General features: G+C 52.5%; 3 protein-coding genes across 3 annotated transcripts; 1 reads left to right on the forward strand and 2 right to left on the reverse strand.

Moving 5' to 3' along the window:
- Positions 1-1682: 1682 nt before the first annotated feature.
- On the reverse strand, positions 1683-5840 carry CSUI_001712 (eukaryotic initiation factor-4e). The gene is made up of 8 exons (XM_068061917.1): positions 5114-5840; positions 4368-4496; positions 3789-3847; positions 3096-3155; positions 2651-2828; positions 2400-2472; positions 2194-2246; positions 1683-1937 (listed from the first exon to the last, which is right to left on the reverse strand). The coding sequence occupies exons 1-8, from the start codon at positions 5183-5185 to the stop codon at positions 1884-1886; spliced, it is 678 nt and encodes a 225-aa protein (XP_067926108.1). The 5' UTR covers positions 5186-5840; the 3' UTR covers positions 1683-1883.
- A 129-nt stretch (positions 5841-5969) lies between these two features.
- On the forward strand, positions 5970-8580 carry CSUI_001713 (uncharacterized protein; the record flags this gene model as incomplete). The annotated part of the gene is made up of 2 exons (XM_068061918.1): positions 5970-7462; positions 8030-8580. The coding sequence occupies exons 1-2, from the start codon at positions 6940-6942 to the stop codon at positions 8578-8580; spliced, it is 1074 nt and encodes a 357-aa protein (XP_067926109.1). The 5' UTR covers positions 5970-6939.
- A 1650-nt stretch (positions 8581-10230) lies between these two features.
- CSUI_001714 (uncharacterized protein) lies at positions 10231-16198 on the reverse strand. Its single transcript, XM_068061919.1, has 5 exons — positions 15404-16198; positions 14004-14547; positions 12953-13126; positions 12333-12419; positions 10231-11411 (listed from the first exon to the last, which is right to left on the reverse strand). The coding sequence occupies exons 1-5, from the start codon at positions 16036-16038 to the stop codon at positions 10818-10820; spliced, it is 2034 nt and encodes a 677-aa protein (XP_067926110.1). The 5' UTR covers positions 16039-16198; the 3' UTR covers positions 10231-10817.
- Between the last annotated feature and the right edge of the window lie 481 nt (positions 16199-16679).

Genomic DNA, 16679 nt, shown 5'->3' on the forward strand with positions numbered 1-16679 from the left:
ATGCTCTGAACTTGCCGAAATCGCTGCCATTTCAACGAATGGACAAAGCCTTGGAAGAAACATATCAGGAAAGCCTTGTACAGTCGGACAATGGTGCACAGCGTACCCCCGGGGCTTATTGATGGCTCTAAAGGAGACTCAGGAAGCTTTTCCAGCTCTTCGTGTTCTTCTTTACCTTCTTCTTCCTCCTCCTCCTCCTCCTCGGGACTTGGCTCATACGCATGTTCGTCTTCATAGTCGTCTTGCCCTTGGACATGCCGTGCGAAGCACAGTGCTAGCAAAATCAAGCAAAGGGCCAGCAGGGCTCGCATCGCGGTTTCTTCAAAGAAGTTATCAGGACAGCTCTGTTTCCAGTCACCGCTTCACATGTCTCAGCGAGACACCGTTCCGTCCGCTTGACAAAAACAGAGACTCCCAGAGTTCCGAGACCGCGACAACTCGGTGTAGATACACCATGTCAGTATCCGCCTGGCACCCTAACTCGTTTAGAGCCAGCAGGGTTCTCCATTCGCCAAAGAGACCACGAGGCTAAGATTTCACAGCCGGGTGGCCTTCCCCCTCATCGAAAACACCAATGACGTAGCCAGCGTACTCTCAGAATGGTGGCTGGGGGGCGCCAGCGCCGGTGACGGCTGTCGACAGTCGTAAGTGCCGCAAGACACCTCATCGGTACGAAGGCAACGGCTTCGGATATCTGAGAAAGCGGTCTGTCTCAGTTGGTTGTGAAGTATCTGCATGTGCTGACAACTGGAGCCTAGCGCAGTATGACTTCAAGGGCACAATGGCTGCCGCCGTCGAGGGAAATCCGGACTAAAGAGGTCGATCGAGGCGGGCCGCGTTCCTTAGAACACTCTGCCATACTGCTCCGCATGAAGAGAGTAGCTGCCACTCTCACCGAAGTCGAGCCCTCATCCCACAAGAGTGCCTTTGGACAGTAACGACAACGCGTGGCGGCCGTCTCTTCAAACGGGCCGGCCTGCACTGGATCCTTGGCTCACGAAAAAAAATATTCCGACCTCGTTTGATGATTGCGCTTGAGTTCAGCAGTAGATCTACGCGAATGCTTCTCTTCATCTATTCTGGTTCCCCAACCACCACGCGATCAGGGTTCCGGCTCCAGATGTATTAAGGAATCGAAGCTCTCCGTTTCACCCAGCCGGAAGGTACCGCAAATTCCGTGTGTCTACAAGGTCGTGTTCCAAAATCTGTCACAAAACCAGCGCGGAAAACTGTGTCCCGTGTCTGTTCGGTGGGCTCCGCACCTAAAATTCAGGCTACCTCACCGAGTCAAAACAAAGGCGCGACATGCGAACACTGAGGCTCAGAAGCTGTCCGGCTGTGTTGCCTACCACAATTGAGAATAGTAGAGCCACGAGACAACAGCTAAAAAAAACAGCCCCCCCGCGTTCTACAAGCAAAATTTTGCCCGGAAACTCCGCAAGTCCATCTCCCCCATTGGCCAAGCGGCCCCGGGCACGAAGAAAGAAAAAGTTGCGAAATAGAATTCAAGTCACTCTAAAAGTCAGTGCGTCAATGTCGGTGACGACGGGAACCACAACACTCAACCGACGGCCCTAAAGACAAGGCCCTATGCCTTCTGCTCTTATGAGCGCCTTACGCCGTAGCGACAACTGCTGACATCGCCAGAATCGCGTCGTTACACAACCACACGGTCACAAAATCGTCTAGAAGAGAAGAGGCCTCCCCTGGCCACACACGACAATATGTCCCTCAGAACAACAAAATACCGTCGTTATCTTACTTCTACACTCCCGAACCCCGAACATGCATGTCAGAGACAGACGATCTCCTAACGCCCTCTCGTCCGAACTGTTTCCTTTCCCGTGTTACAGACGGGCGTCTCGAATGAAACTGGGCTCAGACTATTTCCCATGGTTTTTGACATCAGCCCTCGGAATCGTGCCGATGCTCCCGTCCTGCAAGAGACGCATGCACAGAACGGGTAGCAACAGCGTCAAGAACACAACATGGTATAAAGCAGAACGCGAAGGGACAGCTTCCCGAATTGCCACAAGCCGCGCTCCTTGGAAAAACCTGCCGAATCCCGGCTGGGTACTCTCCAGTTAACAGAACTGCGCTTGGGAATTGTTAGACCACGTACAAAAGACCCCGGCCAATCACACACGGTACAGGTTTTCTCCGGGCTGCACATACAGCGTGAATCCGACTCACGATTTTTGACGCCATGCATTTGTTGACTTCCTTTAACAGAGCATCCTGAGCGTCTGCAACTCAGCCACACGGGAAACACGAGCGACAACGCCGTGTCAATTTCGCAGTGCCTCCCACCCGCAGTCGAGGAGCGGCACCACACCCACCCCCGAGGGCCAGCATCCGTCCCTACGCGTGACGCGAGATGTTCTCGATTCACTGCGTACCTCTGCTCGGCAGCTTGCTATACCACACTTCGATTCTGATGCAAGAGTGGCGACCCTGACTGAGCTTGTCGACCTGAAGAGAAATCACATACAGAACACCAGTCCGGACTGAAACTTTCTCCTGTACGGAAGCAAAAGAAGACATGATCAGACATTCGCGACACACTCTTCGTTCCTATACTTGATGACAGAAGCCGAGACGAGTTTATTCAGGTTTGTACTCCGCTGCCAGGCCAGGCGCCGCGACTTACTAAGCGAATACCCGTAATATGGTCACTTCCCTCAACGGTGCTGCCGATCAAGCCCAAGACCAAATTATTCCAGTATTCATCGATTTGCCCCGCGCTGGTCTGCGGATAGGCAAGCCGGTACTCGAAATGACCTCCCGTGGCATTACGAGGATCTTCCCACATGGGTTTGATCCCCTCCCTGCAGAAAAGGCATCGGACGAGACAAACGTCAGAATAAGCGAAGAAAAACGGAAGAAAGATGGTCGCAAAACTTAGAGCCACTGAGATACATACGCCGGTGTGGCTGCCGGGGAGTGCGCGTTGCCACATGGAACACGGAAGGCGCTGTACGCCAAACTGAATTTAAGGGCGTCCTTTCACCCTGGTCGAACCGCCCAGGCGTCGCAGAGCGAAGACCAGACGACCGAAGGAAGCCGAGTCTGTGTGAATACGGAATGCTGCTCACTTGAAGATCATCAGCGCGTCTACTACGTGGCTTCGGCCGTTCTTATCCTGCCGCACCATGCTGCAGAGTAGCAGAGACAAACACAGCGGTGACGCTTTGAAAGTCCGATCTCCCCGCCGTCTTCTTTCCCCGGATATAAACCTCACCCCGGCGTACTGCACATCAGCTGCTGTTTCACCAACGGATAAGCCGCGACCGCTAGAGGTTGCCAACACTCGGAAGCCTCAGATCACAAGCACTATCTCCCCTACCAGCAGCCAAACCGCTTTCTAAAAACTGAGCCAGTACCGTCTTCGTCCCCACACGAACTTCTGGCATGACCATCTCCCCGACAGACCCAGAGCCGTTGCCAGAAAGAACAAGAGAATGGAAGTGCAGAAAAGAAGATATAAGTGGACAGTCAAATCAGGCCCCAGTGAAGCAGCTTCAGTCTGTCAGCGCGCAGACGAAATACTGTTGTCTAGTACATGCAACGACGAACCTGTGGACATAATCGCTAAACATATGCGGACCCCTGCTGTCGTAACGAGGACGGTGCGTACTATCTGCCTTCGCAACACCAGAAGAGTCGCCACCCGCAGCTTCCACCGGCAAATACAGAACAGATCAGAACGGAGCTAACTTTCTCGACAAGAAAAGCTTCTTCACGAGCCAAAACCTGCGCGGGTCTAATCGCTGCCGTCACATCCTTACCGCTTATGGTCCAAGAGTTCGCTCGGCTGCGGGATGTAGGACCACAGCTGCCAGAACTTCTGCGACATGATCACACAGCACCACCGCACGGGTGAACATTCGCTGCGGAAGAGATTGCAACGTGAATGAGCAACCCGGGCCCGCACCCCTGAGAAGATTTCCCCAGATATTCCCTCCACGTATGGGCAGACATACCCTAAACCCTGAGCAAATTCCTGACAGCCGAACAGAGTGAACTGTAGACGTGCACCCTTGGCAGGACCAAAGCACTGGGGCGCCCATGAGCCGGAACACAGCCCTCGTACCGGAGGAGGGACCACCTCCTGTCGTCAGCATGTAAGAAGGACGATGCAGATTGCTTTGCAAACACATCCTGGGCCACAAGAACAGAGCTGAAGACTAACCCGCGTCTCGCATATCTGATGTGCAACGACACACTGACGCAGACAACCCACCTGTGATAAAGCAGTGCCTGTTTTTAACGGTCACTCCGTCTGCTGAACCGCAACTCAGGCTGCATTGTACAGGCGGACAACTTGCAGCAGCAGAGACGGGCAGAGGCCGCCCCCGCCCACCTACCTGAACGGTGTCGAAGGAAGCCAAGTCCCTCGTATTGTCAGAGTATTCTTTCGATCTATCCTCTTGCTGCACCTGCTCCCAGACGTGCCACACGTAGCGTAGAGGGAGGTGCTCGTCAGGCACTGCCTCCTGAGCCAAAAAGGGACGCAATAGGACCCCGGAACCTTGATGTTGTCCTCAGGACACTAACGGACTCTTCCATGGAGTCCAGCAAATAGGTATTCCACCATGCAGAGGAACTTCTGCACGCCGTATTGTAAAGCTGAAGTGAGAATATTCGGGCCACTTATCTAGATCGTCCCAGTGCGGGGGTGAACGTGGAAATTCGCAGTCACCCCACCCACCGAACGGCGTCTGCGAAAGACTGCGGAATCTCAGTCGACGAGCATAGTACTCTTAAAGAAAAAAACAGGAATTTCACTGTTCATCTAACGTATAGGCGCCATCTCCTGAGCGGTGCTTCGCCTACACAGTGCCGTTGCCCTCTCAACAAGGCAAAACCAGAGCAAGTGGAACTTGGGAAGGCGGATAGTGACGTATGGGTAGCGCCACGCGCGAAAGAAGGATCCCGTCCGCAGAACTGCAAACTTCCGTAGATTGCGAAGCGTAGGGAAGACCCGCCCCGCAAGCAACTGACGTACAAACCAACACGAGGATACCCTTCATCTCAGTGAATTCGAGAGTAATGCCTTGGCAGTTGTCCACCTGAGACCACTTAGACCTGATGTTCCCTGATTTTGGCATACCTCCTTTACCCACTCCTTCAGATCAACCGCTTCATTCAAGTCCTGATTGAATGTCAGGAATTTGGTGGCCATTTTGATGACGTAATCTTTACACCTAAGCAGACTCGAGGCGCGTAAGCGTGGCTCTCGGACTTATCGCTTGCCTTCTGAAAAGCCTTTGAAATCCCAATGGACCCCCCTGACGGTACAAGTACAGTGTCCAGACCAACACTCCGGATTGACTGGCGAGTTTCAAACAATGATTCAGCACAAGTAACCTGCCACACGGAAGAGATAACTGGACAGTGACCACCCGCGGCAAAAACCGGAGGAGACCACTACTGACTACTGATGCAATGAATGCCTTCGCAGCTCGAACGAGACAAAATTTGGACGGTGGACAACTGGCAACACTTCACACTTCTCTACTGTGTCATAAACGGCGGCACCAGGGTCCCAGGCGATGCGAACAAAAGAAAAAGGAATTAGGGGTTTCGGTGGGGGGGACGAATTCGCTCCTTCAGAGATACGCGGAGCAAGCGTACGGGAATATCGTAACCAAGAGACGGTTGTGAAAACGGCGCAGCCCACGGAGTGTTCCTTGCGCTCAACTTCAATTAGTCAGAACCAGGAGGGCCATTGCCTGAGCATGCTACCCGGGGAAATGAGAAGAGCAAAAAGAATCACTGACACGAGTTGCAAACTCCCACTTACTCACAAGGGTGGCGCCTTGTGCTGCTGCGTTCTGTATCCTCCTGTGATCGCGCTCCTGTAAGCGTTACTCGCATTGCATGCAAGCGTCAGAAAAGCTGCCAGCCGCCTCCCCACCGCGTGTCTAGTCAGTGGCTTCTGTGATTTGCCGCCTGCTCCTGCAACCGAGCAATCTGAGCAGCTGGCACGGTCACTTGAGTCAGGGCCCCTTTTCCATGTACCGTAAGGCGGTCTTCGGAAGCCAAGTAGGCCTAGCAGCTGCAAATGGAAAGACCTGCTTTCAAGCGACAGATTTCCCGCGTGTGTCACGTAGGGCCCAGCCCGCCGTAGTCCAACTCGGGGACTATCAGGCGGGAATCACGGTGAGTTCCCCCCCCGCCGGTCACGCGTAGTTTTCCCGCCGATCGACAGCTTATCGGGCGTGCAGGCGACCGCCAAGTGCAGAGAATTACCCTTTTGCTGCCTCTCCGGTGCCGGACAAAACAGGAAAGGCTGTGTTGTCGTTTTTCCGGGACAGTCACGAGCTACTACGTGAACGGACTTGGATAGAAGCATTCCTTGCGTCCGACAACAACAGTGTACAGTGCTCGCAGACCTATTGAGGCCCCTCACGCATAAGCGGGCCTCCCCAAAGAAACTTGGCAGCACTGTTCTCTCCCGGCAGGAGGACACCTGCATGTACCACTGATCGGACCGCTATTGGAAACCTGTGGAGATCATTCGGAAAGAACTGGGAACGCCGTAGAAATTCAGTTGCGACGGCGCAGGTCACTGGCGTTTCAAGCTCCGACGTCATAACGGCGCTCAGGTTCCTTGGCATTTTCTTTTCACCTTACTGTCTCTTTTTCAGTGAAGACCGAGGATTCTCGTCGTCTTAGTATGCCTGGGGAACGACCTCCCGCGTCGCCCTCCCGTTCGTTCTTGGGCGCGTTCTTTGTGCTCCACGTTTCATCGGTGAGTTGGAGTCCAAAAGGATTTGGGAACAGGACAAACCGACTCTCCCGCACAGCGGCTACAGCAGTTTGTGGGCAAGGAATAGCTGTTCCGGTGATCAAGGGAAGGAAGAGCATTCTTGTCCTCGGGCTGATGTTGTGTTGCCGAGTTCTGCTAAAGGAATACTGCGTCCTTCGAGTTGCATGATGTTGCGCAATGGCTCTCTCTCGCCTTACGAGATCTTAGGCGTGCCACCTAACGCTTCGCGTGCGGAAATTCGCGCTGCGTTCTGCCGTGCCGCCCGGATGTGCCATCCGGACAAGCAGCAGCAGAGATTGAACACCCGCAAACAGCTTGGGGACTTCACTGCGCTTAGCGAGGCCAGCAGGGAAACCTGTACCAATGTGGTTCTCCAAACTAAAGAGTCGTTTTCTTTGTCGACTTCAGCGGGACTGGGCACGGCGTCGGTAGGGCCACGGACAGAGTTCTGTGGTGAAAGAAATAACGACGGTGTGAGCAGCACTGGGACCCACCTGTTGAATCCGTCTGAGCGTTGTGCCGTAAGCCGAGGAGACGAAAAGCTGGACAGTGACGGCGGATTTGTTGCCGCAGCGGAAGCGGAAGGTCGCGAGTGTGAGGTGGTACTGGACTTCATTGGGTTAAAACGCGCGTTTGACGCCCTCCAGCTCACGGAGTCTAAGCAGGCCATCGACCAGGCTCTTTTGCGTACGTGAGTGGCGGGTCTTCCGGTTTCGCAGGTTCACACTTTGTGCCCGGCCGTAACTCAGACCGTAGACGCATGTAGAGATGGCCTGTCACTGCCCGTGCACTGCTCGGCAACACGATGTCTAAACTGTGACGGGGTCGGTTAGTCGGAATCTGTTGGCGCCTACACATAGCGCAGGAGACTGGATACTTGTGCTTCCACGCCGTGGCCGAATAGGGAAAGTGGGGGAGGGAGCAGAGACTCGCGCTTCTTCATCGTTGGGCCATTCCTTCTAGAGCCGCAAGTGTAAGGTGCTTATATTCTGCGGAGTGTGACTCGTGAGGTGACCTATCATGTAAGCAGGAATTTTCTCTTGAGCCGCTGAGAGCAGGGGGCCTCCGTCCAAGTTCCAATCGCGTGCTAGTCGAGTAGATAGCGTTCGCTTGCCTTTCGCGATCGTCCTAGCTCGTGTAGCAGTGTGCGACTGACTCGGTACAGAGCGCGACACCGAGACACCAGTAAAGTGCGAGAATGGTGGCACTAGCATTGTGGCAGCGGGGCTCTCAGAGTGCGCGTCCTTTTCTCAGGGCAACAGGTCTCCCACGTCACGCACGTCCGCCTGTGCGACCTGACATGGCTAGACGATGACATCTGCTACTATACGTGCCGGTGTGGTGAAGAGTTGCCGGTGGATGGAAAGGAATTGGACAGTTACTGCAAACGCAAGAATACTGCCGCCCGTCACCGTTGTGCCAGCCAGGGTCCGCCGCCCGCAACAGAAAGCAGTCCTGGCCCGAGGACGGATAGGACTTACTGTGTTGATTACCGGAACAGTGCAAGCACAGACGTAGAAAAAGGCGGTAAGATTCTGGATCCCCTTAAAGTACTGCGCGCTGCCGAAGGCAGGCCGGAGGGTCCCCAGTGGGCAACTGGAGCCCGCCCACCAACAAGCCAAACCCTGTTAGCAAAAGAACTGACACATGCGGGCTGCTCGTTGGGTGTGGACGTACGCGGGGGTGTGATACATGAAGTTGCGACAGAGGTGGAGGCGAACGCTGCCGAGCAGGTTCTGATGCAGATCTCGTGCGAAAGTTGTTCGATGACAATACGGATAACTGGCGCTACTGAGAACGCCTAGCCATCGTGACTTTCTCTGCACGTTCTCGGTACAAGGGAGCCGTGCTAAGTGTTCTGGTTCGACAGGACTGTTGCCCTGCTCAACAGTGTTTGCCTCGCATCTCAGAGAAGTAACCGTAGCCCGTCTGTTTACAGCCACGAATACGCGTTCACTCAAGCCAGCAGCCTGCTTGGGAAACAAGGTGACAACTCCGATCGTCTTGACGCTTTGCCGGATGGCGACAGCAGCGTCTCGGCTGCTTTTCCGCCGTTCTTTTCGATAGATTTTCCTGAACTGTGTTCTCACTGGCTCCGGACAGAGTTTCTTTAACAAAACCGAAGGATTTCGCGGTGTTACCGGTGGCAAGAGAAGTGAGCAAAACTCTGCCCGGTCCACTGGCTGCTGCAACTCGGCAGGGCGGGGGTAATGCTTGCCGAGAGCAAAGGGTGCCGAGCACCGGAGTCTCTTTCCGCGTGATGGGAAATGCCGGACAGGGACGCTTTGTTTCACCTACTAGGTTTGACTGATATCAGTAGCCACAGCCACTTCAGCGAATTGACTCTGATGGGAAACCATAACGGGGTCGTGTCAGGCCGTGGACTTGTCTTTGCACGCGATAGCCTCGCAGAAAGGTCGGCCTCCGTTCTGCGGTCGTTTGACTTCGTCTTTCTTCGAGTGGAACGCGGTTTTTTTAGGCCATCAGCGGGTGCTGAGAGCATCACACTAGCCGGGCCCGTTTCTTAGGCGCACACATCTTAGCCTACACCCCGTGGAGAACACGCCCCTAAATCGCAGATTCGCGCGGGAGCCGGAAAAGATGGGCGGGCACACACTCATGCGAGAACTGAGAGTTGTTCAGTTCACCGCAGTGACCCCGCGTAAACTCTTAACGCTTCTACCGCTCAAACAGTAACTTGAGGGGTTCGAAACTTGTCTGAGAGTGAACTACGGACACCCTGAGCACCCGGGAAGTGCTATTGCCGCTGCTGGCGTGAAAGACCAGCAAGTGACTACTCCAGGAACTCCCCAGACAGGGTCGTAATGAGCAGCTATGTGTGTGCCGGTTAGTAGTAACCGCCTAAGAGGCCGCCTTGCTTGCAGCTATAGCAACGTCATAACAAAAGAAGTCGACAAAAGCAGTGCTCGCTACTCACGCTGTTCTTGGTGCTATACAGCAGGAGCGACGCCTGCGTATGGTACACTAAACTGCAATCCAGCTTGAACTCCGGAGTCAAGTAGGGACGAACCGTACACGGATCAATTATGTCCCTCACTGCATTAAGGTTGCAGCGGAGTGGTCGGCGTGCGGTTACGCGGCCACGCCCCTGAAGAGGCCGCAGAAAGAGCGCGTTCCTTCATGCCTTGAGTGCTGTTGCTATTAGCTAACCAACACTAGGCTCTTGTGCTTGAAAAAAGAGGGCCCCCGAGGTACTGTTGGGGGACGATAGCGCAACTAGTGTGGGAAGGAGAGGAGAAGACGAGGAGGGGAAAGGGTATTTCTAGGCCATCAAGCAGACTTGAGGGTGAATGCTCATCACCAGGGTGTCGGCGTGTGGTCCCCCTCATCCATCGGGTTAAAGAAGAACCACTGAACACCACCCCGGCGCCGTGCGTGTAGTTGTCAGGTGCTGGTCTTACTTCCGACCTAGCACTTGCCATGAGTCTCCCGTTATTCCCTCTAATTAGTTGCTAACCCACTAGAGAAGAAAAGGAGTCCTGAAGAACCACTATCTTCATTGATGCTGATGCTGACCATGATACCACACCCCTTCCAAGAAAAGCTATTTCATGAAAAATAGTTCACACTGAACGACGCGCCACGTGTGGCTTTACAGAACCATGGCCTACTGTACATATCCATCTTCCCAAGCGGTTGAAAAGACAAGGGCTCCAAACGCAAATTGAAGAGTCAAGACTCGACGCAATCACAGGAAAAAAAAGTCGAAACCTATTCCGGAAAACGAAGCCGTTTCCTCAGACTCTCGCCCTTCCACTAGCAACCACGGTACCGCCTGAAGATCTAAACACGTCTGCTTGTGTAGCGACGGGGGTGGAATGATCCAACAGTTGCGGGGGGACGGCGCAGAAGGTCCGAAAAACAAGGTGACTGCCTTTTTCCTCTTTTCACTTCTCTGACGGTTGTCGGCCGATACCCCAGCTTGCTTCATTTTCTCTCTCGGACACTGCAATGAGAAAAACAAGCTATACGAACCTGTTTTTCTTCTCTCCGTACAGAGCCAAGCCTAACGCATATTGTGTCAGTGATCTGCTAAGCCGGTACCGCATACACGTAATCTATCAAGCGCTGACTCGAAAGTATGCAACGCCTCGAAAGTTTTTGGAGTCCCCGCGAAAGTGAAAAGTTTCTTTTCTACGGGGTTTAAACCCTTAAGGCCATCTGGTGCTGTGCAACTAGCCAAACATCTTAACAAATCTCCTAGTTCTTCTCCATACTCATCAATCTTTTCGACGTTTCGAAGAACAGTCTCTATCCGTGCCTTAACGTCAGACAACAGGAGTCTTCTATCTGCACTGTTGTGATCTCCGTACAATTCCTTCTGATGCGCGGGGTTCTGCCGTTGCTGACTCAGCATTGCCATACATGGGCAACAGCTTGATGAATCCTGGGGTTGCTGAGAAGACTTCTTACAGCACGGACAACAACAGCAGCAGCAACAGCAGCATCGACGAGAGCTCGTGTCCATGGGAGAAGAACGCTCGTCGTGATCACGACCATCGTCACCCTCATCATCATCATCTTCTCCTCCGTCTTCAACTGTCGTTGTTTCCGTGTATGACGGGGAGCTTCTGTGCCGGCCTTGTCCCCGCACAATAATCTCGTCTACAACCAGCTGACCCGACAGAGAACAAATAACAAACGCACAGCGAAAATCATCAGCGAAGAAGAGAACAGCTCAAACATGTTTGCTTCCATAGAAGAAAACAGTTACTACAAACTTGCTTGAAGAAGAAGAAAACTCGCTACCACAAAACAGCGCTGACATCGAAGACAATGCTCGATGAGACCACCCTTCCACGAAAAGTTCGGATGTCCATATCTTGAATCTGGTTCTCTATCCAAGAATCAAACGACATAGATACACTGCACGTGGTATACATGCTCTTCGTCTCCCAGCTATTGGGGAAGGGGGGGAGCCGATACCCAAACGAACATAGATGAAGAGCCCTTACTTAACAATACGTGTATACATCCGTGCATACCTTAAAGCATTAGCTCGGCACACAGGGATTCTCGCATACAGATCACGCCAGCAGACCATCGGGACGTATTGTCATCTGTCCTCTTGAAAAGAATGAGGCGCACGAGAGGTGTCTGACCGCAAGCGCACGAAGGTTTCACACAAGCCCCTCACCAATAACCCGCTTAGGTACATCTGTATCTAGATGCCACCACTACTACGTTTGCTTGAGAGCATACGTACGTTTGTTCACTGTACCCGTGCATCCAGGTGACCATACCGTGACGAGAGTACGTGTCTACTTTGAAAGTGCGCCTATTCGCTCAAAATTCTCACCAACTGAGCCTGTAGACACCAAAACCAGCTCTTCAGCTGTACCTCATATCCCCTTCTCTTGCCCGTCTGAGTGACTGCATAGAACTGGCATAGTCTCTCCTGCTTAAGATTTCTCCGGGCGCATGACCGAGTACCCCGCAAGCTTCTAGAAAGGGAGCTGTGAGCATCGTTTTCCTGGCAACTCCGAATTCACGAGACACGAGCAAACGCTCCTATCGTGCGACAAATGGAGCTTACATCAGGATTTGCAGGACGTTTGCCTTCATCCACCGGGATCATCGAAGGGGGAAGCCGACGTTCGAACCCAGCTAACTGAGACTTCAACTGAAAAACAAACACAGGACCTCATGAACCACAAACGAACGTCTTGGCCAGCCCAGGTGACGAAGACCATATCGGAGCAAGGCGTCCCAGCGGGACTGTACGCAGTACTTTGGTGTGCTTGAAGTGTATGTGCACTTGACTACAATACCGTTCTGTGGATAAGTATTGCTAGCCGGCATCACTATCCTCAAGACATGGTCATCCTACACGGGTGTGACTCCCACCATGGGTCATGAAGAAGAAAGCGAAGACTTTCTACCACTGTACCACACTCAGCGAATTGATCAGTCTACACCCCGGAATCAACGAAGCGAACAAACGGCAGTAGAGACACCCACACCGTTCAGTAACGACATTCTTGCCGTTCTAGGAGCGGTAGTCTATGTAAGCCCGCAGCGCTCCCCTGCCTCTTCATCAGGCAACCCGTCGAAGTCCAGCAAAACGGAGAGCACGGGGGGAACACATAACGAGCTGGGGAACCGGAGTCTGATTGATGGGAACAGGGACGCACCAGTAGTTGAGAACCTGCTCACCTCTGTAATGCTCTGTGATATTTGCTGCTGACTCCGTTCTCCCATGGTCATGAGACGACTAAGATCTTGTAGCCGACGGTTAACCGATTCTTGTCCATGAGGCTCGGCCCCAGTCGTACCAAAGTCGCTGCCCCCGCTGCCGCCACGTAGATTCCTTTGCATATCCACGTCGCTCTATCAGAGAAAACGCATGCAGCACCCACCGTACATGCATGTCATCACCAACCTCCTGTCTTCCATCCATTGCTTGGTCCCTTCAGTACCATTTAGGTCTCTCATGTTGTTACCCCTTCCTCCTGTACGTTATGTTGTGTTCTAATAGCTTTGGTACATACTTTATCTGCGTATCCACGCTTTTTCTTCTGCTGTCGAAGCTCCACTCCACGTGCCTTTCTTCCGTGTCAATACATTAAAGCACAACGGTGTGTCCACACAAGTCCAGCATCGCAACTGTAGATCGAACTCTTAGGACGAGCCTCCCCCTCTTACTTCACTCACATGCTTGGCAGAACACATATGAAGGATCACCGAGTATGCGCCCCCGCTTTACACGAGTGAACTTGACTACAGGCAACAAAGGAAGTTTTCGACGAGGGTAGAAGGTCTGGCGAAAACCAGAAGGAAAACCGAGGACCAAAGACCCAACCACAAGAGTGCATTGTTGAGTGGCGTGTGAAGAGGTAACCCTGTCACATTCACGTATACGAATTCCGAAGAAGGTTCGTACAGATAGGTAACAAATACAGAGCCGAGCACGCGTTGTCGACATCAGTGCACAGAGGGTACATCTCTTTACGCCAGGCTTTGCACCCTCTCTCATTCTATACGTGAAGCCCGACCGTATCGACGGAATCTGAACATGCGTCCCGTACTATACTGTGTGTTTGGGGTGAGTTGTTGATTAGAAAACACGCTGTAGCCGCATGAGATTCCTCGACAAAAAAAGATGTCCCCCTCTACGGCATGCAGACGAGTCCTTTTCTCCTCCGGGTACCTTTCACAATACAGAGAGGCTGTACGAAAACAATTGATGTTCTATTATCTTTCTTACCTGTAGCCGACTGAGTTTACCTCCGATCATCGAGAACCAGTCTTGCATTTTGTCGTTCATCTCCTTTGTTCCATTGGCAACCTGTTGGACGGCCCGGGTGATGCCTGTTAAACCCTTTTCAAGCTGTTCTAATCTTTCTTCTATCTGACTTCTCCATTGGGTCTCTTTTTCTTTTGCCCCTCCTTCCTCTGCACCAGCTTCTCCTTTCCCATTGAATCGACTACTCTTTTCAGTTTTCATCGCTTCCCCACCTTGATCACCTACAGTATGGCTATCGGCTCCATCAGGATGGTTCAAGAATGCAACACGGGACTTCCTTCTGTCGAATGCCGATGATGATGAAAAAGAAGAATCAAATGGAGATCGTTTTCCCTTCTTACCACTAGCTCCTGAATCCTCTCCAGGATCTCCTCGGCCCTCTTTAAAGCCCAACGCCACCCCCAGCGCCCCCCTGCTTTTGCCTCTTCCGATCTCCGAACTTCCTCCCTCAGTAGTCGTCGTGGTATTCCACAGTTCTCCTAAACCGCTCCAATCTGAATCCGACCTGAGGAATACGAGGGAGAGAAGGGGGAGAAAAACCAGTGAGATAGATAAAGGAATATCATTTGATTTCATACGATGGTGGTCACGCGGATTGTTTAGCCAAACATTATCGGTTCTAGAGAGAGACCAGGTATGTCCTCTGTTAAGAAGAATCTGAAAGAAGATTGGACGAGATTTACATAGGCTCACAAAGACGCGGAGATGAGAACTTGAACAAAGCATCGGGTGTCCAGAGTACGAAAGAAAGAAAAGGGGAAGAGTGCGTTCTTTTAGTCTCCATTCAGAAACAACTCTCTTCGTTCTGTTCACCCACAGCTTCATCGAAGATGTTTCAAGGTATAGAATCGACGTCAGCCAAACCAATTCTTGTGACTCCAAGGAAGGTAGACATGTTTCACAGAAGTCTCCTTGAAATGTCTGTACCCTCTCCTAGCAAGAGACTGTTTATATCATACACCTATTAGCAACCCGGTAGAAGATATGGAAAGCCATGACCGTCAGGGACGGTTATGCTTAGTGTGCAGAATCATATCCATACATGTCTTGGAAGACGAAGAAACACACCACTAGAAAGCCTCAGGCGAGCTAGACTCCGATACAAGCCCGTACAGATTCTATAGTCCAAGTCACGGCTGTGCAGCATAGAAAGATTCTACTCACTCTCTCTATGACGACAGGCGTAAACAAGATGACGATGGTCAGACCATGTAGGCAGAAGACATTCTCGTGAATAGGATGGCTGAGCATGAGAAACACAGTAACTTTCCAGCGGCCTGCGCATAGATACGCGTGAGATGACTCGGGTGTATATATGTAGCCGGAAGACAAACTGAAGGGTGTATGTACATCCCACTTACGCGCCACTACGGGAACTGCTGCCAACGTCTCCGTCGCCGCCCCGGCCTCCTCCTCCAGGATATCGCTCTCCTCCCCATCGGCCTTCTCCATGACTATCACTGTCATCACCTGTGTGTTCATGATCTCCCGTTTGTTCGTGATCGTGCAGCCGTCGTCCCCAGGGACCTCCGAAAAACGAATCGTCGTCTTCTTCGCCTTCTCCGTCACCATCTTGATCACCATCCTCACCTGTAGCCTTGCCCTCCCCCCCCGCTCCATATCGACCTCCTGCGGCACGGACGTTTCCTTCTCCTCCGTATCCATAATCTTTCTCGTCTAACTCCTCTTCGCCTTCACCTACTTTCTCGGGGCGAGCCCATCGACGTCCCTGCCGGTAGTCGACGTCCTCGCTTGGCTTTTTCTCGAATCTCTCTAGACCTTTTAACTTTCCAGGACCGTCTTGTTCTCCTTCACCATGTGCTCCTCTCCCACGGCCCCTCCCCCGAGTTCCCCCCTCTAACGCAAAATCTTCATCGTCACCATCAGAACCATCACGATTCTGGTTTAGGCGCTCAAAGAAGCCACGATGACCTTCAAAGCCATCCTCACCCTCCACAGACGATCTATTGGAACCCCTGTCTCCTTCCCCTGCCATATCTCCCTCTTCTCCTGCTCCCGCGCCAAGCTCGTCCTAGAACGTGAAAAAGAAAAGAAAATCAGAAGGCAACACGAATTAAACCCTCGCAGAACGTCTTACCATCGTCAAAGCACCAACGAAACTGTCTCAGTTTGCATATACAGACAACAAGGCAAATATATCCCCTTAGCCCAGCGGTCTCGTCCGAGATCGTCAATTGCATATCAAATACCCAACTGAGAACCAAAGGGAATCGCCTGCATATCCTTCCTTCTTACTTGTATCAGATTCCTTGGATCCTCATCAACCTTGTGCTTCCCCCCCCCTTCCCCTGCCGCCGACGCGTGAGGTTTCCCGCAAGGCTTTCTCACACTTCAGGAGAACGCAATACACACAGTTCTGATACAGCTACGTTTCGTCTATCTGGACGTCGACAGAACATCGTCTCCATAGATACCAAGCTCCCGTAAGACACACACAGTCCGTTCTCATACACACGGAGAGGGAGAAGACAGATTCTCGGATGGTATGTGACCAGTCGGAGTGTCTACCAACGACGGGCCCCCTGCTCTCTCTCACGAGCCGAGGTGGACCAATGGATAGACAGAAGGTGATCTGAAGTGAAAACACACTAAGGAATGAAGGACTGCTACGGGGGG

The sequence above is a fragment of the Cystoisospora suis genome (genome assembly GCF_002600585.1).
Source record: "Cystoisospora suis strain Wien I chromosome Unknown contig_678, whole genome shotgun sequence".
Taxonomy (NCBI): Eukaryota; Apicomplexa; class Conoidasida; order Eucoccidiorida; family Sarcocystidae; genus Cystoisospora; species Cystoisospora suis.

Bases quoted from the DNA above. Each gene is read 5' to 3' on its own strand.
- CSUI_001714 (XM_068061919.1), bottom strand. From the start codon at position 16,038: ATGGCAGGGGAAGGAGACAGGGGTTCCAATAGATCGTCTGTGGAGGGT. The intron at 14,548-15,403 runs GTAAGTGGGATG...CGTATTCCTCAG, and splicing joins AGCAGTTCCCGTAGTGGCGC to GTCGGATTCAGATTGGAGCG. The intron at 12,420-12,952 runs GTGAGCAGGTTC...TTTGTTTTTCAG, and splicing joins TATCACAGAGCATTACAGAG to TTGAAGTCTCAGTTAGCTGG.
- CSUI_001712 (XM_068061917.1), bottom strand. From the start codon at position 5,185: ATGGCCACCAAATTCCTGACATTCAATCAGGACTTGAATGAAGCGGTT. The intron at 3,156-3,788 runs GTAAGGATGTGA...GCTACTCTGCAG, and splicing joins GAACTCTTGGACCATAAGCG to CATGGTGCGGCAGGATAAGA. The intron at 2,473-2,650 runs GTAAGTCGCGGC...ATTTCTCTTCAG, and splicing joins ATATTACGGGTATTCGCTTA to GTCGACAAGCTCAGTCAGGG.